General features: G+C 59.7%; 3 protein-coding genes across 5 annotated transcripts in view; all 3 read right to left on the minus strand.

Moving 5' to 3' along the window:
• LOC146425770 (chromobox protein homolog 5-like) overlaps window positions 1-19,150 on the minus strand; it is a 411,406-nt gene that overhangs the window by 386,747 nt on the left and 5,509 nt on the right. For 2 of the 3 annotated variants that reach the window (XM_085041314.1, XM_085041316.1), the window contains exons 4-5: window positions 18,142-18,239; window positions 16,045-16,530 (exon numbers count right to left, since the gene is read on the minus strand). In XM_085041314.1, the coding sequence (XP_084897440.1) occupies window positions 16,380-16,530; window positions 18,142-18,239 (249 nt within the window). In that variant the 3' untranslated portion in view covers window positions 16,045-16,379. Of the gene's footprint in view, window positions 1-16,044; window positions 16,531-18,141; window positions 18,240-19,150 lie in introns of those variants that run through there. The other variant, XR_014846380.1, reaches the window with a different exon arrangement.
• Window positions 6,228-19,150, minus strand: part of LOC146425777 (uncharacterized) — a 58,981-nt gene continuing 46,058 nt past the window's right edge. The window contains exon 5 of the mRNA XM_085041080.1: window positions 6,228-6,976. Within this exon, the coding sequence (XP_084897206.1) occupies window positions 6,277-6,976 (700 nt within the window). The 3' untranslated portion in view covers window positions 6,228-6,276. The remainder of the gene's footprint in view (window positions 6,977-19,150) is intronic.
• On the minus strand, window positions 7,079-13,310 carry SMUG1 (single-strand-selective monofunctional uracil-DNA glycosylase 1). Its single transcript, XM_085041393.1, has 4 exons — window positions 13,293-13,310; window positions 11,489-11,891; window positions 7,143-8,064; window positions 7,079-7,083 (listed from the first exon to the last, which is right to left on the minus strand). The coding sequence occupies exons 2-4, from the start codon at window positions 11,852-11,854 to the stop codon at window positions 7,079-7,081; spliced, it is 1,293 nt and encodes a 430-aa protein (XP_084897519.1). The 5' UTR covers window positions 11,855-11,891; window positions 13,293-13,310.

Raw genomic sequence — 19,150 nt, forward strand, 5'->3', positions numbered from 1 at the left:
CTGCGATTTGGGGGATTGGAATTGGGATTTTAGGGCCGGAATTTGGGGGTTGGAATTTGGGGTTTGTGGCTGCAATTTGGGGGATTTTGGGGTTTGTAATTTGGGGTTTTCAGCTGTGATTTGAGGGATTGAAATTGGGATTTCAGGGCTGGAATTTGGGGTTTGCAATCCGAAAGTTTGTCATTTGGGGTTTCTCATTCCAGCACTGTAATTTAGGGTTTGGGGGAATATCTGTTCTCTCCCCAAATTGTATTTTTGGGGCTCAACTGCCAATTTTGGGGGGAATTTGGGGAATCCTGGGAGCCCTGGGGGTGACAAACCGCCGATTTTGGGAGGTTTTTTGGGGTTTTTTGGGGGTTTTTTGGGTTTTATTTGGTTTTTTTGGGTTTTTTCCTCTCCCTTTCCCCGCCCAGCTGATCCAGGCGCTGCTCCAGCTGAAAACCCACAGGGAAAAACCAAAATTCCTCCTCCCGCCCTTTCCCATCCCAAAAACCAGCCGGATTAACCCTTTTTTCCCCTTCCAGGACCTTTTTCCATCCGGAAGGAATCAGAGCGAATCATCCCGAGACCCCCGGAAGGAGGAGGGACTCCAAAAATTCCCATTTTTCCCACTTTTTCCCACTTTTTTCCCATTTTTTCTCCACTTTTTTCCCCATTTTTTCCCATTTTGTCCCACTTTTCCCCATTTTTTCTCATTTTTTCCCACTATTTTCCCATTTTTCCCCATTTTTTCCCCACTTTTTTCCCACTCCTTTCCCATTTTTCCCCATTTTCCCATTTTATCCCATTTTTCCTTTTTTTCCCTACTTTTTTCCCTTTTTCCCATTTTCCCAGTTTTTCCCCTTTTTCCCCATTTTTCTCCACTTTTTCCCAATTTTTCCCCACTTTTTCCCATTTTTTCCCACTTTTCCCACTTTTTCCCACTTTTCCCCCATTTTTTCCCATTTTCTCCCATTTTTTTCCCATTTTTTTCCATTTCCCCCCTTTTTCCCATTTTTCCCCACTTTTCCCCCTTTTTTCCCCATTTTTCCCAGTTTTTCCCCATTTTCCCCTCCCCTCTCAGCCCCATCTGCCCGCGGGTTTTGTTGGTTTTTTTTTTTTCTCGCTGTAAATATTCCTCAAATTTGGGATTTTCGGCAGATGGGAGGCAAAGAGCTCTGGAGCGAATTCCAGGCGTTTTTTCCCTAAAATCTCGGAGGGAAAATGGATTTTTGGGGGTTTGGCGATTTCCTGGGAAAAGTGGGAAAAAAGGGTGGAAAAAGGGTGTGAAAAAAGGGCAAAAATAAGGGAAAAAAGGAATGTGTTTTTCTGGGGAAAAAAGTGGAAAAAGGGTAGAAAAGTGGGGAAAATGATGTGTTTTTCTAGGGGAAAAAAGTGGAAAATTGGGGAAAAGGATGTGTGTTTTCCTGGGGAAAAAACAGGGGGAAAAGGGGGAATAAAGGGGAAATTTTAAGGTGTTTTCTTGGGAAAGAAATGGGAAAAGTGGGGAAAATGGGAAAAAGGGAAAAAATGGGGAGAAAGTGGTGGAAAAGTGGGGGAAAAGGGGATGAAAAAGGGAAAAAGGGGAAAAAATGGGAAAAAATGGGAAAAAATGGGAAAAAAGGGGGAAAAATGGGAAAAAATGGGAAAAATGGGAAAAGGGGGAAAGAAAGGGGAAAAAGGGGAAAAAGGGGGAAAATAAGGGAAAGGGGAAAAATGGGAAAAAGTGGGGAAAAGAGGAAAAAAAGGGTGGAAAAGTGGGGGAAAGGGGGCAAAAAAAGGGGGAAAAGGTGGGAAAAAAGGGTGAAAAGGGAAAAAAAATGGGAAAAAAATGGAAAAGGGAAAGAAAGGGGAAAAGGGAAAAGGGAAAAAATGGGAAAAAATTGGGAAAGTCGGAAAAGGGGGAAAAAAAGGAAAAAGGGGAAAAAGGGAGGAAAGTGGGAAAAAGGGGAAAAAAGGAAAATGATGGGAAAATGGGAAAAATGGGGAAAAATGGAAAATGGGGGAAAAGTGGGGGGAAAAAAACGTGAAGAAAAAGGAAAAAGGGGAAAAAAAACGTGAAAAAAGGGAGAAAAAGGGGGGAAAATGGGAAAAAAATGGGAAAAAAATGGGGGAAAAATGGGGGAAAAATGGGGGAAAAATGGGGGAAAAAAAGGAATTTTCCGGAAAAAAAAAAGAGGGAGGAAAGCAGAAATGGGAGGAAAACTTCGCTTACCTCTCGCGCCCGTTCCTGTCCCGTTCCTGTCCCGTTCCTGTCCCGTTCCTGTCCTTATCCTGTCCCCTTCCTGTCCCGTTCCTGTCCCGTTCCTGTCCCGTTCCTGTCCCGTTCCTGTCCTTATCCTGTCCCTTTCCTGTCCCGTTCCTGTCCCGTTCCTGTCCCGTTCCTGTCCCGTTCCTGTCCCGTTCCTGTCCCTGTCCCCCCGCACCGCCCCCGGCGCCACCCGGGAGGAATTTTTGGCTTTTCTGACCTTTTTGGAAGGAATTTTTTAGCTTTTTCGACCCCTTAGGGAGGAAATTTTGTGTCTCTTTCAGCCTCTTTGGGGAGATTTTTTGATTTTTCGACTCCTTTGGGAGGAATTTTTGGCTTTTTAAGCCTCTTTGGGGAGAATTTTTGGATTTTTCGACCCCTTGGGGAGGAATTTTTTTGATTTTCCGACCCCTTAGAGAGGAATTTTATGTCTCTTTCAGCCTCTTTGGGGAGAATTTTTGGATTTTTCGACTCCTTAGGGAGGAATTTTTGGGTTTTTCAGCCTCTTTGGAACGAATTTTTGGATTTTTCGACCCCTTAGGGAGGAATTTTTGGTTTTTTCAGCCTCTTAGGGGAGAATTTTTGGCTTTTCCAGCCTCTTTGGAAGGAATTTTTGGATTTTCCAGCCTCTTTGGGAAGGAATTTTTGGCTTTTTCGACTCCTTAGGGAGGAAATTTTTGGCTTTTCCGACCCCTTTGGAAGGAATTTTTTGGCTTTTCTAGCCTCTTTGGGGAGAATTTTTTGATTTTTCGACTCCTTTGGAAGGAATTTTTGGTTTTTTCAGCCTCTTTGGGGAGAATTTTTGGATTTTTCGACCCCTGGGGAGGAATTTTTGGCTTTTTCAGCCCCCCGGGAATTCTTCCTCAATCCTCCTCACCCGCTCTGGGAATCGGGAGCGACCCTCGTAAAATAAAATAAAATAAAATAAAATAAAATGAAATTAAATAATAAAAATAAAATAATAAAAATAAAATAAAATAATATAAAATAATATAAAATAATATAAAATAAAATAAAGTAATAAAATAAAATAAAATAAAATAATAAAAATAAAATAAAATAATAAAAATAAAATAAAATAATAAAACTAAAATAAAATAATAAAAATAAAATAAAATAATAAAAATAAAAGTAAAATAAAATAAAATAATAAAAATATAAAATTTAAAAAAATCAGCATAAAATAAAACAATAAAAATTCAAATAAAATAAAACAACAAAAAATATATAAAACAAAATAAAACAATCAAAAAACAAAACAATAAACAATAAAACAAAACAACAAAAATGAAAACAAAACAAAATAAAAAAACAAAACAAAATAAAAAACCAAAACAAAACAAAAAACCAAACCAAAACAAATAAAACAAACCAAACCCGAATAAAAAAAGGTTATAAAAAAAGGGAAATCCCATCACTTTTATTGCCTCCTCCCTCCTCACTCCACACTTCATTATTTCCCATTTCCAGCCGCCACTTGTTCCTCCAGAAGGAATTTTTTTTTGGTGTTTCTTTCGCTATTTTATCGCTTGATTTACGATCCGTTTACGATTTATTTATTCCCAAATTCCTCCTTTCCCCACCTCGGCGAGGGAAATCTCAACCGGAGCAGCTGAACGTCGGGAAAAAGGGGATTTAAAAAAAAAAAAAGCCATAAAAAAAAAATAAAAAGGATCCCATAAAGATTAATTATTATCCCATGAAGGGGAGAAATCGAAAGGCGACGAGAAATCAGCGCGGCGGGGAAACTGCCGAGGGAAGGCTGGGGAGGGAAGGGTTAATCCGAAAGGAATTCCCGAATTTTTTGGGGTTTTTTGGCCCCAAAATGGGGCTGGGAAGGGAGGGAGGGATTGATCCGGAAGGAATTCCTGATTTTTTTGGGGTTTTGCGCCCCAAAATGGGGCTGGGAAGGGAGGGGAGGAAAGGGGTACGCCTGGGAAGGAAGGGGTTAATCGGGCAGGAATTCCTGATTTTTTTGGGATTTTCTGCCCCAAAATGGGGTTGGGAAGGGAGAGGGGGGAGGGGAACGGGGTAAGCCTGGGAATGAAGGGGTTAATCCTCCAGGAATTTCTGATTTTTTGGGTTTTTTTGGCCCAAAATGGGGCTGGGAAGGGAGGGGGGGAGGGGAAAAGGGGTAATCCTGGGCAGGAAGGGGTTAATCCGCAGGAATTCCTGATTTTTGGGGATTTTTGGCCCCAAATGAGGCTCTTTCCCGCAGCTCTCTGCCTCTCCCTAGCGGCTGCTGAGCGCAGAGCCGAGCCGAGCCGAGCCGAGCCGAACGGAACCGAGCCGAGCCAAGCAGAGCCAGGCCGGGCCGAGCCGAGCAGAGCCGGGCCGAGCCGAGCCGGGCCGGGCAGAGCCGAGCCGAACCGGGCAGAGCCGAGCCGAGCCGAGCCGGGCCGAGCCGAACCGGGCAGAGCTGAGCCGAGCCGAGCCGAACCGGGCCGAGCCGAGCCGAGCCGAGCCGAGCCGAGCCGAGCCGAGCCGAGCCGAACCGAGCCGAGCCGAGCATCCCTGCCGAACCGAACAGAGCAGAGCCGAGCCGAGCCGAGCCGAGCCGGGCAGAGCCGAGCCGAGCCGAGCCGAGCCGAGCCGAGCCGAGCCGAGCCGAACGGAACCGGGCAGAGCCGAGCCGGGCCGAGCCGAGCCGAGCCGAACGGAACCGGGCAGAGCCGAGCCGGGCCGAGCCGAGCCGAGCCGGGCAGAGCCGAGCCGGGCCGGTGCATCCCGGTGCCACCCAGTTCATCCCAGTGCATCCCAGTTCGGCCCAGCTCATCCCAGTACAGCCCGGTATCACCCGGCCCAGTTCATCCCAGTGACTCCCAGTTCATCCCAGTACAGCCCGGGACCGCCCGGCCCGGTGGCTCCCAGTACCGGCACCGCCCGGCCCAGTTCATCCCAGTTCATCCCAGTTCATCCCAGTCCGGCCCAGTGACTCCCAGTACAGCCTGGGACCGTCCGGCCAGTACAGCCCAGTTCATCCCAGTTCGGCCCAATGACTCCCAGTACAGTCCGTCCAGTTCATCCCAGTTCATCCCAGTTCATCCCAGTACAGCCCAGTTCATCCCAGTTCATCCCAGTTCATCCTAGTACAGCCTGGCACCGCCCGGCCCAGTTCATCCCAGTACAGCCTAGTGCATCCCAGTACAGCCCAGTACAGCCCGGGACCGTCCGGCCAGTTCATCCCAGTTCATCCCAGTACAGCCCAGTGACTCCCAGTTCCTCCCAGTCCATCCCAGTTCATCCCAGCGCCACCGCCAAGGAGGGGAGGGAAGGAAGGAAGGAAATTCCTCTTTCCTTGGATTTTTACCAATTTCTGCTTTTATTCCACAATTCCACAGCAAAGCCCGCGAGGCAGCGATGGATCCCATCCCCCACCCCATCCCCATCCCCCATCCCCATCCCCACACCCCCCCCGGGGGTCCCTAAGCACCATCCCGAGCGGGGAAACTGAGGCAGGATCCATCCCCGCCCCCTAAGGAACCCCAAACCCCCTGTTCCCGAGTGGGGAAACTGAGGCAGGGAGGGCTGAGCCTCCTGTCCTCCTGTTCCCAGCTGGGGAAACTGAGGCAGGGACCCCTCAACCTGCTGTCCCCCAGTTCCTGAGTGGGGAAACTGAGGCAGGACCCATCCCCGCCCCCTAAAAGAACCCTAAATCCCCTCCAGAGTAGGGAAACCGAGGCAGGATCCATCCTCGCCCCTTAAAGGGACCCTAAATCGTCTCCCGAGTAGGGAAACTGAGGCAGGGTCCACCCCCGACCCCTAAAGGAACCCCAAACCCCGTTCCTAGCTGGGGAAACTGAGGCAGGACCTATCCTCGCACCTTAAAGGAACCCTAAACCTCTCCCGAGTGGGGAAACTGAGGCAGGGAGGGCTGAGCCTCCTGACCCGCCATTCCCAGCTGGGGAAACTGAGGCAGGACCCATCCCCGCCCCCTAAAGGGACCCTAAATCGTCTCCCGAGTAGGGAAACTGAGGCAGGATCCATCCCCGCCCCCTAAAACCTCTATTCCCGAGCGGGGAAACTGAGGCAGGATCCATCCCCGCCCCCTAAAGGAGCCCCAAACCCCCTGTTCCCGAGTGGGGAAACTGAGGCAGGGAGGGCTGAGCCTCCTGTCCTCCTGTTCCCAGCTGGGGAAACTGAGGCAGGGACCCCTCAACCTGCTGTCCCCCAGTTCCTGAGTGGGGAAACTGAGGCAGGGATCCACCCTCTGCCTTGTAGTGATGCCCGAAATCCTCTTCTGGGTGGGGAAACTGAGGCACGGCCCCATCAATGCCCTGTCCCCCTGCTACTGAGTGGGGAAACTGAGGCAGGGCTCCATCCCCGTCCTTCCCCCCAGTCCCTAACTGGGAAAGGACCCCTCCAACCTCCTTCCTCCCAGTTCCTAACTGGTCAAACTGGGACAGGACCCCTCCAGTTCCTAACTGGGGCAGGACCTCATCTCCCTCCTTCTCCCCAGTCCCCAACTGGTCAGACTGGGACAAAACCGAATCTCCATTTTTCTTCCCAGTCCCTAACTGGGACAGAGCCCCATCCCTGTCCTTCCTCCCAGTTTCCAACTGGTCAAACTGGGACAGGACCCCTCCACCCTCCTTCCTCCCAGTTCCCAACTGGTCAAACTGGGACAGAGCCACATTCCCACCCTCCCTCCCAGTTCCTAACTGGTCAAACTGGGACAGAACCCCACCACCTTCCTTCCTCCGAGTCCCTAACTGGCCAAACTGGGACAGAACTCCACCGCCCTCCTTTCTCCCAGTCCCCAACTGGTCTAGCCCACCACCACCCCTCTTCCTCCCAGTCCCTAACTGGGACAGAGCTCCATCCCTGTCCTTTCTCCCAGTTCCCAACCGGTCAAACTGGGACAGATCCACATTCCCACCCTTCCTCCCAGTCCCTAACTGGGACAGAACCTCACCACCCTCCTTCCCCCCAGTCCGTAACCGGGACAGAGCCCCACCACCCCTCTTCCTCCCAGTCCCCAACTGGCCAAACTGGGACAGGACCCCTCCGACCTCCTTCCCCCCAGTTCCCAACTGGTCAAACTGGTCCAGAACCCCACCACCCTTCTTCCTCCCAGTCCCTAACTGGGGCACGGCTCCATTCCCGTCCTTCCCCCCAGCTCCCAACTGGTCAGACTGGGGCAGAGCCACATTCCCACCCTCCCTCCCAGTCCCTAACTGGTCCAGACCCCCACGACCCTCCCTCTCCCCAGTTCCCAACTGGTCAAACTGGTCCAGCCCCCCATTCCCACCCTCCCTCCCAGCTCCCAACTGGCCAAACTGGTCCATCCCCCCCCCGTCCCCCTCGCCGTGCGCCCCCAGCAGCCTCAGCACCCCCATCTCCCGCAGCCTCTCCCTCGCCTCTCCCTCCCAGCCGCGGTTCGCGCGGGGATTGCGGGGCGAAGGATGCGGTAACACCGCAACCGCAACGCCCAGCCCCGCCGCCGCCAGCGCCCGGCGAGCGCGCAGCTCCGCCACCTTGCCCAGGGCCACCACCAGCCGCACCCGCAGCGCCACCACGGCGGCGGCCAGCGCCTCTCCGCACGGGGCGAGCAGCCTGTCGCGCTCGCTAGCCCGCAGCTCGGGCGGGGGGACGTTGCGGCCGCTGGCGGCGAGGAAGAGGAGGGGGCAGAGGTTGTGCACGAAGCAGTGGCGGAAGAAGGCTCGGGGGTCGGGGCAGAGCTGCCGGATGAGCCCCCAGAAGCGAGCGCCGCTCACCTCGGCGCGGGGGCAGCGCAGCCCCAGCACGGGCCGCTTGGGGTGTTCCTGGGGGGGTTTCCGCACCGCGCCCCCCACCCGCAGCCACTCCCGCACGTGCCACGCCTCGCCGAACGGGACCTGCGGGGGGGACGGAGGGGGGGTTAGAGGGGGTGACCCCCGCCGTGCCTCAGTTTCCCTGCTGTGAGACCCCCCCGTGCCTCAGTTTCCCTGCTCTGAGACCCCCCCGTGCCTCAGTTTCCCTGCTCTGGGACCCCACGGGATGGGCTGGGACTCCCTAGACACCCCTCGTGCCTCAGTTTCCCTCAACTGACACCCCACAGGATGGGCTGGGACCCCCTGGGCAATCCCACAACCCTCCGTGCCTCAGTTTCCCTGCTCTGAGCCCCCCCCACAGGGTGGACTGGGATCCCTTGGACACTCCCCAAATCCCCCCGTGCCTCAGTTTCCCTGCCCTGGGACCCCACGGGATGGGCTGGGACCCCCTGGGCAATCCCACAACCCTCCGTGCCTCAGTTTCCCTGCTCTGAGCCCCCCACGGGATGGACTGGGACCCGCCGTGCCTCAGTTTCCCTGCTCTGAGACCCCCCGTGCCTCAGTTTCCCTGCTCTGGGACCCCCTGGACTCCCGGCGTGCCTCAGTTTCCCTGCTCTGGGACCCCCCCATGCCTCAGTTTCCCTGCTCTGAGACCCCCCGTGCCTCAGTTTCCCTGCTCTGGGACCCCCCGTGCCTCAGTTTCCCTGCTCTGGGACCCCCTGGACTCCCGCCGTGCCTCAGTTTCCCTGCTCTGAGACCCCACGGGATGGGCTAGGACCCCTTGGGCAATCCCAAAATCCCCCCCGTGCCTCAGTTTCCCTGCTCTGGGACCCTATAGGATGGGCTGGGACCCCCTGGACACCCCCTGTGCCTCAGTTGCCCTCATCTGAGACCCCACGGGACGGACTGGGATCCCTTGGACACCCGCCGTGCCTCAGTTTCCCTGCTCTGACACCCCCACGGGATGGGCTCGAACCCCCTGAGCAATCCCACAACCCCCCGTGCCTCAGTTTCCCTTCTCCGAGACCCCACGGGATGGACTGGGACCCCCCAGGACACCCCCTGTGCCTCAGTTTCCCTGCTCTGAGATCCCATGGGATGGGCTGGGACCCCCCCGTGCCTCAGTTTCCCTGCTCGGAGATCCCCACAGGATGGACTGGGACCCCCCGTGCCTCAGTTTCCCTGCTCTGGGATCCCGTGGGAAGGGCTGGGACACCCCCGGACACCCACCGTGCCTCAGTTTCCCTGCTCTGGGACCCCACAGGATGGACTGGGATCCCTTGGACACTCCCCAAATCCCCCCGTGCCTCAGTTTCCCTGCTCTGGGACCCCATGGGATGGGCTGGGACCCCCTGTGCCTCAGTTTCCCTGCTCTGAGATCCCCTGGGAAGGGCTGGGACCCCCCGGACACCCACCGTGCCTCAGTTTCCCTCAACTGACACCCCACAGGATGGGCTGGGACCCCCTGGGCAATCCCAAAATCCCCCCCGTGCCTCAGTTTCCCTGCTCTGAGCCCCCCACGGGATGGACTGGGACCCGCCGTGCCTCAGTTTCCCTGCCCTGGGACCCCACGGGATGGACTGGGACCCCCTGGGCAATCCCAAAAACCCCCGTGCCTCAGTTTCCCTGCTCTGGGACCCCCCGTGCCTCAGTTTCCCTGCTCTGGGACCCCACGGGATGGACTGGGATCCCCTGGGCAATCCCAAAATCCCCCGTGCCTCAGTTTCCCTCATCTGACACCCCACAGGATGGAGTAGGACACCCTGGACATCCCCCGTGCCTCAGTTTCCCTGCTCTGGGACCCCACAGGATGGACTGGGACCCCCTGTGCCTCAGTTTCCCTGCGCCGGGACCCCACAGGACGAACTGAGACCCCCTGGATACCCCCTGTGCCTCAGTTTCCCTTCTCCGAGACCCCACAGGATGGGCTGGGACCCCCTGGACAATCCCAAAATTCCTCCGTGCCTCAGTTTCCCTTCCCTGGGACCCCTCAGCATGGGCTTGGACCCCCTGTGCCTCAGTTTCCCTCATCTGACACCCCACAGGACAGACTGGGACCCCCTGGACACCCCCCGTGCCTCAGTTTCCCTTCTCCGAGACCCCACAGGATGGACTGAGACCCCCTGGGCAGTCCCAAAATCCCCCTGTGCCTCAGTTTCCCTGCTCCGAGACCCCACAGGGACCCTCTGGACACCCCCAAAACCCCCCAAACCTCAGCTCCTCCCCTCTGGCTCCCCCCGGGATGAACCGAGCGCCCCCAGCCCCTCTCCCTGTGCCTCAGTTTCCCTTCTCCGAGACCACCCAGGATGGACTGGGACCCCCTGGGCACCCCAAAAAGCCCCAAAATCCCCCAAACCACAGTTCCTCTCCTCTGGCTCCCCCCGGGATGGACCGAGCGCCCCCAGCCCCTCTCCCCCGATGCCTCAGTTTCCCTTCTCCGAGACCCCACAGGATAACCTGGGACCCCCTGGACACCCTGTGCCTCAGTTTCCCTCATCTGACACCCCACAGGATGGACTGGGACCCCCAAAATCCCCCAAAACCCCCCCAAAACCACAGTTCCTGTCCTCTCACCCCCCCGGGACGAACCGAGTGCCCCCAGCCCCTCTCCCTGGTGCCTCAGTTTACCTTCTCCGAGACCCCACAGGATAGCCTGGGACCCCCGGACACCCTGTGCCTCAGTTTCCCTCATCTGACACCCCACAGGATGGACTGGGACCCCCAAAACCCCCCCAAAACCACAGTTCCTGTCCTCTCACTCCCCCCGGGACGAACCGAGCGCCCCCAGCCACCCTCCCCGGTGCCTCAGTTTACCTTCTCCGAGACCCCACAGGATGGACTGGGACCCCCAAAATCCCCCAAAACTCCCCCAAACCACAGTTCCTGTCCTCTGGCTCCCCTCGGGACGAACCGAGCGCCCCCAGCCCCTCTCCCCGGAGCCCCCCGGTGCCCGGTGTCGCTGACCCCGGTGACCCCCGGTGCCCCCAGCCCCTCTCCCATTGCCCCCCGGTGCCCTCCCGGTGCCCCCCGGGATGAACCGACTGCCCCCAGCCCCTCTTCCATTTATCCCGGTGCCCCCAGGGATGAACCGAGCGCCCCCAGCCCCTCTCCCCGGTGCCCCCCGGTGCCCGTTGGCGCTGACCCCGGTGCCTCCCGGTGCTCCCCGTCCCTCTCCCATTGCCCCCCGGAGCCCCCCGGGATGTACTCAGCGCCCCCAGCCCCTCTCCCATTGCCCCCTGGTGTCCCCCAGCCCCTCTCCCACTGTCCCCCGGGATGGACCCAGCGCCCCCAGCCCCTCTCCCCGGGCCCCCAGGTGCCCCCCGTGCTCCCCAGCCCCTCTCCCGGTGCCGGTGCCCGTTGGCGCTGACCCGGTGCCCCCGGTGCCCCCAGCCCCTCTCGGTGCCCCCCGGTGCCCCCATGCCCCAGCCCCCTCTCCCGGTGCCCCCCATGGCCCCCAGCCCCTCTCCCCGGTGCCCCCCATTGCCCCCCGGTGCCCGTGGGTGCTGACCCCGGTCTGGGCCATGCCGAACGGTCCGGGGTTCATGCCGAGGAACAGCACGGCCTTGGGCCCGCGGCAGTAGCGGCGCACGAAGCGGCGGTGAGGTTCCCACGCGTACTCGAGCGGAGCGTACACCAGCGACACCGGCGGCCCGGGCGGCGGCAGCGCGGCCAGCTGCGCGCTCAGAGCGCGCTCCAGGGCCAGGAACCGCGCCGCCGTGCCTTCCTCGTCCTCCTCATCATCATCATCATCTTCATCATCGTCATCGTCAGCCTCGGCCCTGGCTGCTTCCTCATCGTTATCGTCCCTCGCTCCGTCTCCATCCTCAGCCTCCTGCTGCCGCTGCCGCCCTGCTGCCCGCCCGGGCTGCTCCATCCCCCATCGCCGGGGGACGGGGACGGGTGACACGGGGCTGGGGACAGAGGGGACATGGGGATGGATAGAGGGGACATGGGGCTGGGGACAGAGGGGACACGGGGACGGGTGACACGGGGCTGGGGACACAGGGGACACGGGGACGGGTGACACGGGGCTGGGGACACAGGGGACATGGGGACGGGTGACACGGGGCTGGGGACACAGGGGACACGGCTGGAGAGAGGGGACACGGGGCTGGGGACAGAGGGGACACGGTGACCGTGGGGACACGGGGCTGGGGACACGGGGGTGGATAGAGGGGACATGGGGCTGCGGGACAGAAGGGACATGGGGATGGATAAAGGGGACGCCGGGCTGGGGACAGAGGGGACACGGGGACGGGTGACACGGGGCTGGGGACAGAGGGGACACAGGGCTGGATAAAGGGGACACGGGGCTGGGGACACGGCTGGACAGAGGGGACACGGGGCTGGACAGGGGGGACACGGGGCTGGGACAGAGGGGACATGGGGATGGATAAAGGGGACTCGGGGCTGGGGACAGAGGGGACACGGGGCTGGACAGAGGGGACCTGGGGACGTGGTGACAGCGGGGACACTGCTGGAGAGAGGGGACATGGGGATGGATAAAGGGGACACAGGGACGTGGTGACCGTGGGGACACGGGGCTGGGGGACAGACGGGACATGGGGATGGATAAAGGGGACACGGGGCTGGGGACAGAGGGGACGCGGGGCTGGGGGACCGGGGGGACGCGGTGACCGTGGGGACAAGGCTGGACAGAGGGGACACGGGGCTGGGAACAGAGGGGACACAGGGCTGGATAAAGGGGACCTGGGGACGCGGTGACCGTGGGGACACAGGGCCAGACAGAGGGGACACACGGCTGGACAGAGGGGACACGGCTGGAGAGAGGGGACACGGGGCTAGGGACAGAGGGGAGACGGGGCTGGGGACCGGGGGGACGCGGCGACCGTGGGGACACGGGGCTGGGGGACAGAGGGGACACGGGGCTGGGGGACAGAGGGGACACGGGGCTGGGGGACAGAGGGGACACGGGGACACGGAGCCGGCCAAAGCGGATTCAGGGCTTGGGGACAGAGGAGTCCCCGCGGGGATGGCGGAGGGGACACGGGAGCCGCAGGGGCCGTGGGTCAGGCCGAGGGTGACACGGTGTCCCCAGGTCCCCTCCAGTGTCCCTCTGAGCTCCCCAGGTGTCCCTAGTCCTCCAGTGTCCCTTCCGGAGCCCCTCCAGCAGTCCCCAAATCCCCTAAATGTCCCTTCCGAGCCTCCAGGTGTCCCCAGACCTCCCCAAAATGTCCGTTCCGGGAGGTGTCCCCTTGCCCCAGCCTTGTCCCCTCGACCCCAAACGCCCCCACAGCCCCCAGACGTCACACGGCTCCCGTGACGTCACCGCGCCGCCGCCGCGAGCCTACCTGAGCGCGCGCCGCTTCCGCTGCCCGCAGGCCACGCCCCCGAGCCCTAAGCCACGCCCCTTTGCGAGCCCCTTCCCGGCATGCCCTTCGCGCGCGGGGGGAGGGGCGTGGCTCGGTCCTTTGTCTGCGCGCGGAGCTTCCCGTCGTGCCTTGCGGCGGGAGGACAAACCCCCCACCCAAGGCTCCCTCCCCCACCCCCAGAACTGCCCCCTCCCCACCCCTCCTGACCCCCAAAACCGCCCCCTCCCCCACCCCTGATCCCCCAAACTGCCCCCTCCCCCACTCCTCCCACCCCTCCCAAAACCGGCCCCTCCCCCAACCCCTGGACCCCCAAACTGCCCCTCCCCCACCGCTCCTGACCCCCCAAATCTGCCCCTCCCCACCCTCAAACTGCCCCTCCCCCACCCCTCCTGACCCCACAAACTGCCCCTCCCCACTCCTCCCCCACCCCTCCCAAACTGCCCCCTCCCCACCCCCTGGACTTCAAACTGCCCCCCTCCCCCACCCCAAAACTGCCCCTCCCCCACCGCTCCTGACCCCCCAAATCTGCCTCCCTCCCCCACCCTCCTGACCCCCAAAACCGCCCCTCCCCACCCCCTCAAACTGCTCCTCCCACCCCCTGATCCCCAAACTGCCCTCCCACCCCACTGCCCCTCCCCATCCCCCTGACCCCCAAAACTGCCCCTCCCCCACCCCTCCTGACCCCCCCGGTGTCACCAACCCCCCTGGGGACACCACGGGGGGGGATGGGCTCAAGGAGGTCTCACCAAGCCCCGCCCCTTTCCCCTCCCCCTCCCTCGCGGGGCTGCGGCGGCACAAGGGCGCCCCCTAGCGGGTCACCAAACCCCGCTGCGGTGTCACCAGAGTGACCTCCGAGTGACCCCAGTGACACCGCCACGTGACGCAGGGAGTGTCCCCAGACGGCGACACCGAGGTGTCCCCAATGCCCTCCTTGTCACCCAGGTGTCCCCAACGCCTCCCGGTGTCCCCAAAGGGCCACACCGAGGTGTCCCCAACCCCCTCCCCTGTCACCCGGGTGTCCCCAGATGTCCCCAAACGGGCACACTGAAGTGTCCCCAACCCCCTCCCGTGCCACCCAGGTGTCCCTAAGTGTCCCCAAAGGGCCACACTGAGGTGTCCCCAACGCTGTCCATTGTCACCCAGGTGTCCCCAACCCTCTCCCGTGCCACCCAGGTGTCCCCAGGTGTCCCCAAACGGCCACACCCAGGTGTCCCCAACACCCTCCATTGTCACCCACGTGTCCCCAATATTGCCCCCCGAGTCACAGCCGGGGTGTCACCAACTCCCTCTCGTGTCATCAAGGTGTCCCCAAGTCCCCCCCAGTGTCACCCAGGTGTCCCCAACCCTCTCTCGTGTCACCCAGGTGTCCCCAGGTGTCCCCAAACAGCAGCACTGGGGTGTCCCCAACACCCTCCATTGTCACCCGGGTGTCCCCAATATTGCCCCCCCAGTCACCACCTGGGTGTCACCAACTCCCTCTCGTGTCACCCAGGTGTCCCCAAGTCCCCCCCGAGTCACCGCCTGGGTGTCACCAACTCCCTCAGTGTCACCGAGGTGTCCCCAAGTCCCCCCCAGTGTCACCAAGGTGTCCCCAAGCAGCCCCTGCCCCATCCCCAGGGCTCCCCCGTGTCCCCTCCGGGATGTCCCCACCTGCCACCCCTGCTGTCCTCCTTTGTCCCCTCCTGTCCGCGTGCAGCGCCGCCTTGTCACCTGCAGGTGACACTTCTGGCACCGCCGGGGACAGAGCTGAGCCCCTCCCTCTTTTTGGGGACATTGGGGACCCGCAGGGATGGCAGGTCACTGATGGGGGTGGGGATGTCACCCTGAGCCTGTACTGGGGTGAACTGGGACATCCTGGGGACATTCTGGGGACACTTGGGTGTTCTGGGGACACTGGGGCATTCCGGGGACATTAGGACATCCTGGGGACACTGGGACATCCTGGGGACACTGGGGACATTCTGGGGACAATAGGACTTCCTGGGGACACTGGGGCATTGGGGACAATGGGTCACTGGGACATTCTGGGGACACTGGGCCATTCTGTGGTCACTGGGACATTCTGGGGACACTGGGGCATTCTGTGGTCACTGGGACATTCTGGAGACTCTGGGGACATTCTGGGGACACTGGGGCATTCTGGGGACACTGGGGCATTCTGGGGACACTGGGGCATTGGGGACAATGGGTCACTGGGACATTCTGGAGACACTGGGGCACTCTGGGGACATTCTGGGGAGACTGGGGCATACTGGGGACACTGGGGCATTGGGGTCACTGGGCTGTTCTGGGGACATTGGGACATTCTGGGGACATTGGGGCATTCTGTGGTCACTGGGACATTCTGGAGACAGTGGGGCATTCTGGGGACATTCTGGGGACACTGTGGCATTCTGGGGACACTGGCACATTCTGGGGACATTCTGGGGACACTGGGACATTCTGGGGACACTGAGCCATACTGGGGACACTGGAGCATACTGGGGACACCTGGGCCGTTCTGGGGACACTGGGGCATTCTGGGGACATTCTGGGGACATTCTGGGGACACGGAGCCATTCTGGGGACACTGGGGCATTGGGGTCACTGGGCCATTCTGGGGACACTGAGCTATTCTGTGGTCACTGGGCCATTCTGGGGACACTGAGCCATACTGGGGACACTGGGCCATCCTGGGGCCATCCCGGTGTCACTGCACTGTCCCCAACCCCATTGAAGCAGCAGCAACTCCTGAAAAGTGACCGTTCCTTTTATTGGAGGCAAACCTGGGGAGGGGACTTGGGGACAACACGGGGCCAGAGGGGACACGGGGACACCCCTGGGGACACCCCTGGGGACACCCCTGGGGACACACCCACCTTAAAAAACACCAAAACCCGGGCTGACCCCCCCAGGCCGCCGGGGGGGTGGGGACAGGCTGGGGACAGGGGAATGTCACCTCGGCCCTGTCCCCAGGGGGTGGCGGCAGGGGGGGCAGGGTGGCCCCTGGGGACACTGGGTTGGGGACAGGGGGTTGGGGACACCGGGGGTGCCCCGGTGGGGGGCTATGTACAGCGGGGGGGTCGCTTAGCTGCGGGGGGGGTCCCGCTCCTTGCTGTCACTGTCCTCGGGGTAGGCGTGCCACGTCAGGCGCTCCTCGTAGAAGGCGATGACAATCTGGGGACACTTGAGGTTGGCCTCCTTGGCCAGCACCAGGTCGGCCTCGTCTGTGTCCTTCCTGGGGGGGGGACAAGGGGGGTCAGGGGACAGGCTGGGGACATGGGGACAGGTTGGGGACATGGGGACAAGGGGGGGTCAGGGGACAGACTGGGGACACGGGGACAAACCTGGGACAGAGAGACAAATTGGGGGACACGGGGACAAACTGGGGACACGGGGACAAGGGTGGGTCAGGGGACAAACTGGGGACATGGGGATAAATTGGGGACACGGAGACAAGGGCGGGTCAGGGGACAAACTGGTGATACAAGGACAGAGGGACAAACTGAGGGACACGGGGACAAACTGGGCACACAGGGACAAACTGGGGACACAGGGACAAGGGGGGGTCAGGGGACAAACTGGGGACATGGGGACAAATTGGGGACAGAGGCACAAACTAGAGGGTCACAGACACCAAACTGGGGACAAAGGAACAAACTGGGGACAAAGGGACAAACTGGGGACAAAGGGACAAACTGGGGAGTCACAGATACCAAACTAGGGACACGGGGACAAACTGGGGACAGAGAGGCAAACTGGGGACACAGATACCAAACTGGGGACGCAGGGACAAACTGGAGGGACACAGGGACAAACTGGGGACAGAGGGACAAACTAGGGGGTCACAGACACCAAACTGGGGACACAGATACCAAACTGGGGGACACAGATACCAAACTGGGGGACACAGGGACAAATTGGGGGACACAGAGACGAACTAGAGGAACACCAGGACAAATTGGGGACACAGACACCAAACTGGGGGGCACAGGGACAAACTGGAGGGACATGGGGACAATTGGGGATAGAGGGACAAACTGAGGACATGGGTACAAATTGGGGGACACAGGGACAAATTGGGGACAGAGGGACAAGCTAGAGGGACACAGGGACAAACTGGGGACACAGGGACAAAGTAGGGACACAGATACCAAATTGGAGGACACGGGGACAAACTGGAGTGACACAGGGGACACAGGGACAAACTGGGGAGTCACAGGGACAAACCAGGGGGACAGAGGGACAAACTGGGGGACACAGACACCAAACTGGGGACAGAGGGACAAACTGGGGAGACACAGACACCAAACTGGGGACAGAGGGACAAACTGGGGAGACACAGACACCAAACTGGGGGACACAGATACCAAATTGGAGTGACACAGGGGACACAGGGACAAACTGGGGAGTCACAAGGAGAAACTAGGGGGTCACAGACACCAAACTGGGGGACACAGGGACAAACTGGGGGGACACAAATACCAAACTGAGGGGGCACAGGGACAAACTGAAGGGTAGGGGGAGCACAGCCACAAATTTGGGGTACACAGGGACAAACTGAGGGGACAGGAAATCCCAGGGACAAACCGGGGGACACAGGGACAAACTGGGGGTCACAGACACAACCAGGGGGTCAGGGGACACTGGGGGACACAGGGACAAACTGGGGGGACAGGAAGTCCCAGAGACAAACTGTGGGGTCAGAGGGGCCAAACTGGGGGTCACAGACACAAGCCGGGGGTCAGGGGACACTGGGGGACACAGGGACAAACTGGGGGGTCAGAGGGGTCACAGACACAACCCGGGGGGTCAGAGGGGACACAGGGGACAGCGGCGGTGGCCTCACCACTTCATGAGGAACATGAGGTCCCCGCAGGAGTCGGTGGCGCCGATGATCTTCTCGGGCTCCAGGCCTCGCTCGAAGCCGCGGGCGATGTCATTGCTCTGCCGGTTTGGGGACAGAAGGGACATCTTTGGGAAAAAGGGATTTGGGACAGGAGGGGGTGCAGCCCTGGGTTGGGGATGTTGTCCACAGGGTGGTGGCACTGGTGGAGTGACCCCATGGATGGGGACATTGTCCCCTTTGCTAGTGGTCATTCCAGGACTCCACTGCTGTCCCCACGGAGAGGACATTGGGTGCCACTGTCCCCAACCCTATCCCTGTCCCTACTCTGGGTGTCCATTCCTGTCCCTGTCCCCATCCCATGTCCCTGTCCCTACCCAATGTCCATCCCTGTCCTCATTCCTGGGTCCCCATCCCCATCCCCATCCCCATCCCCATCCCCATCCCCATCCCCATCCCCATCCCCATCCCATGTCCCCATCCCACATTTCTGTCCCCAACCTGCATTCTCATCCCTGTCCCTGTGTCCCTGTCCCCATTCCTGAGTCCCCATTCCCATCCCACATCCCTGTCCCTACTCAGCGTCTATCCCTGTCCCCATCCCCACCCCATGTCCCTGTCCCCAACCCTGAATTCCCACCCCCATCCCCTTCCCATCCCCCTGTCCCCATCCCACATTTCTGTCCCTAGCCTGGATTCTCATCCCCATCCCTGTGTCCCCACCCCCATCCCATGTCCCTGTCCCTACTCAATGTCCATCCCTGTCCCCATCCCCATCCATATCCCTGTCCCCAACCCTGAATTCCCACTCCCATCCCCTTCCCTACTCAGTGTCCATTCCCGTCCTTGTCCCCATCCCTGTCCCCATCCCATGTCCCTGTCCCTACTCAGTGTCCATCCCCATCCCCATCCCGTGTCCCTGTCCCCAACCCTGGATTCCCATCCCCACCCCTGTCCCTGTCTCTACTCAGCATCCATCCCCATCCCCATCCCACGTCCCTGTCCCCAACCT

Source organism: Lichenostomus cassidix, chromosome 29, assembly GCF_008360975.1.
Source record: "Lichenostomus cassidix isolate B80296 chromosome 29, HeHo_3.0, whole genome shotgun sequence".
NCBI lineage: Eukaryota > Metazoa > Chordata > Aves > Passeriformes > Meliphagidae > Lichenostomus > Lichenostomus cassidix.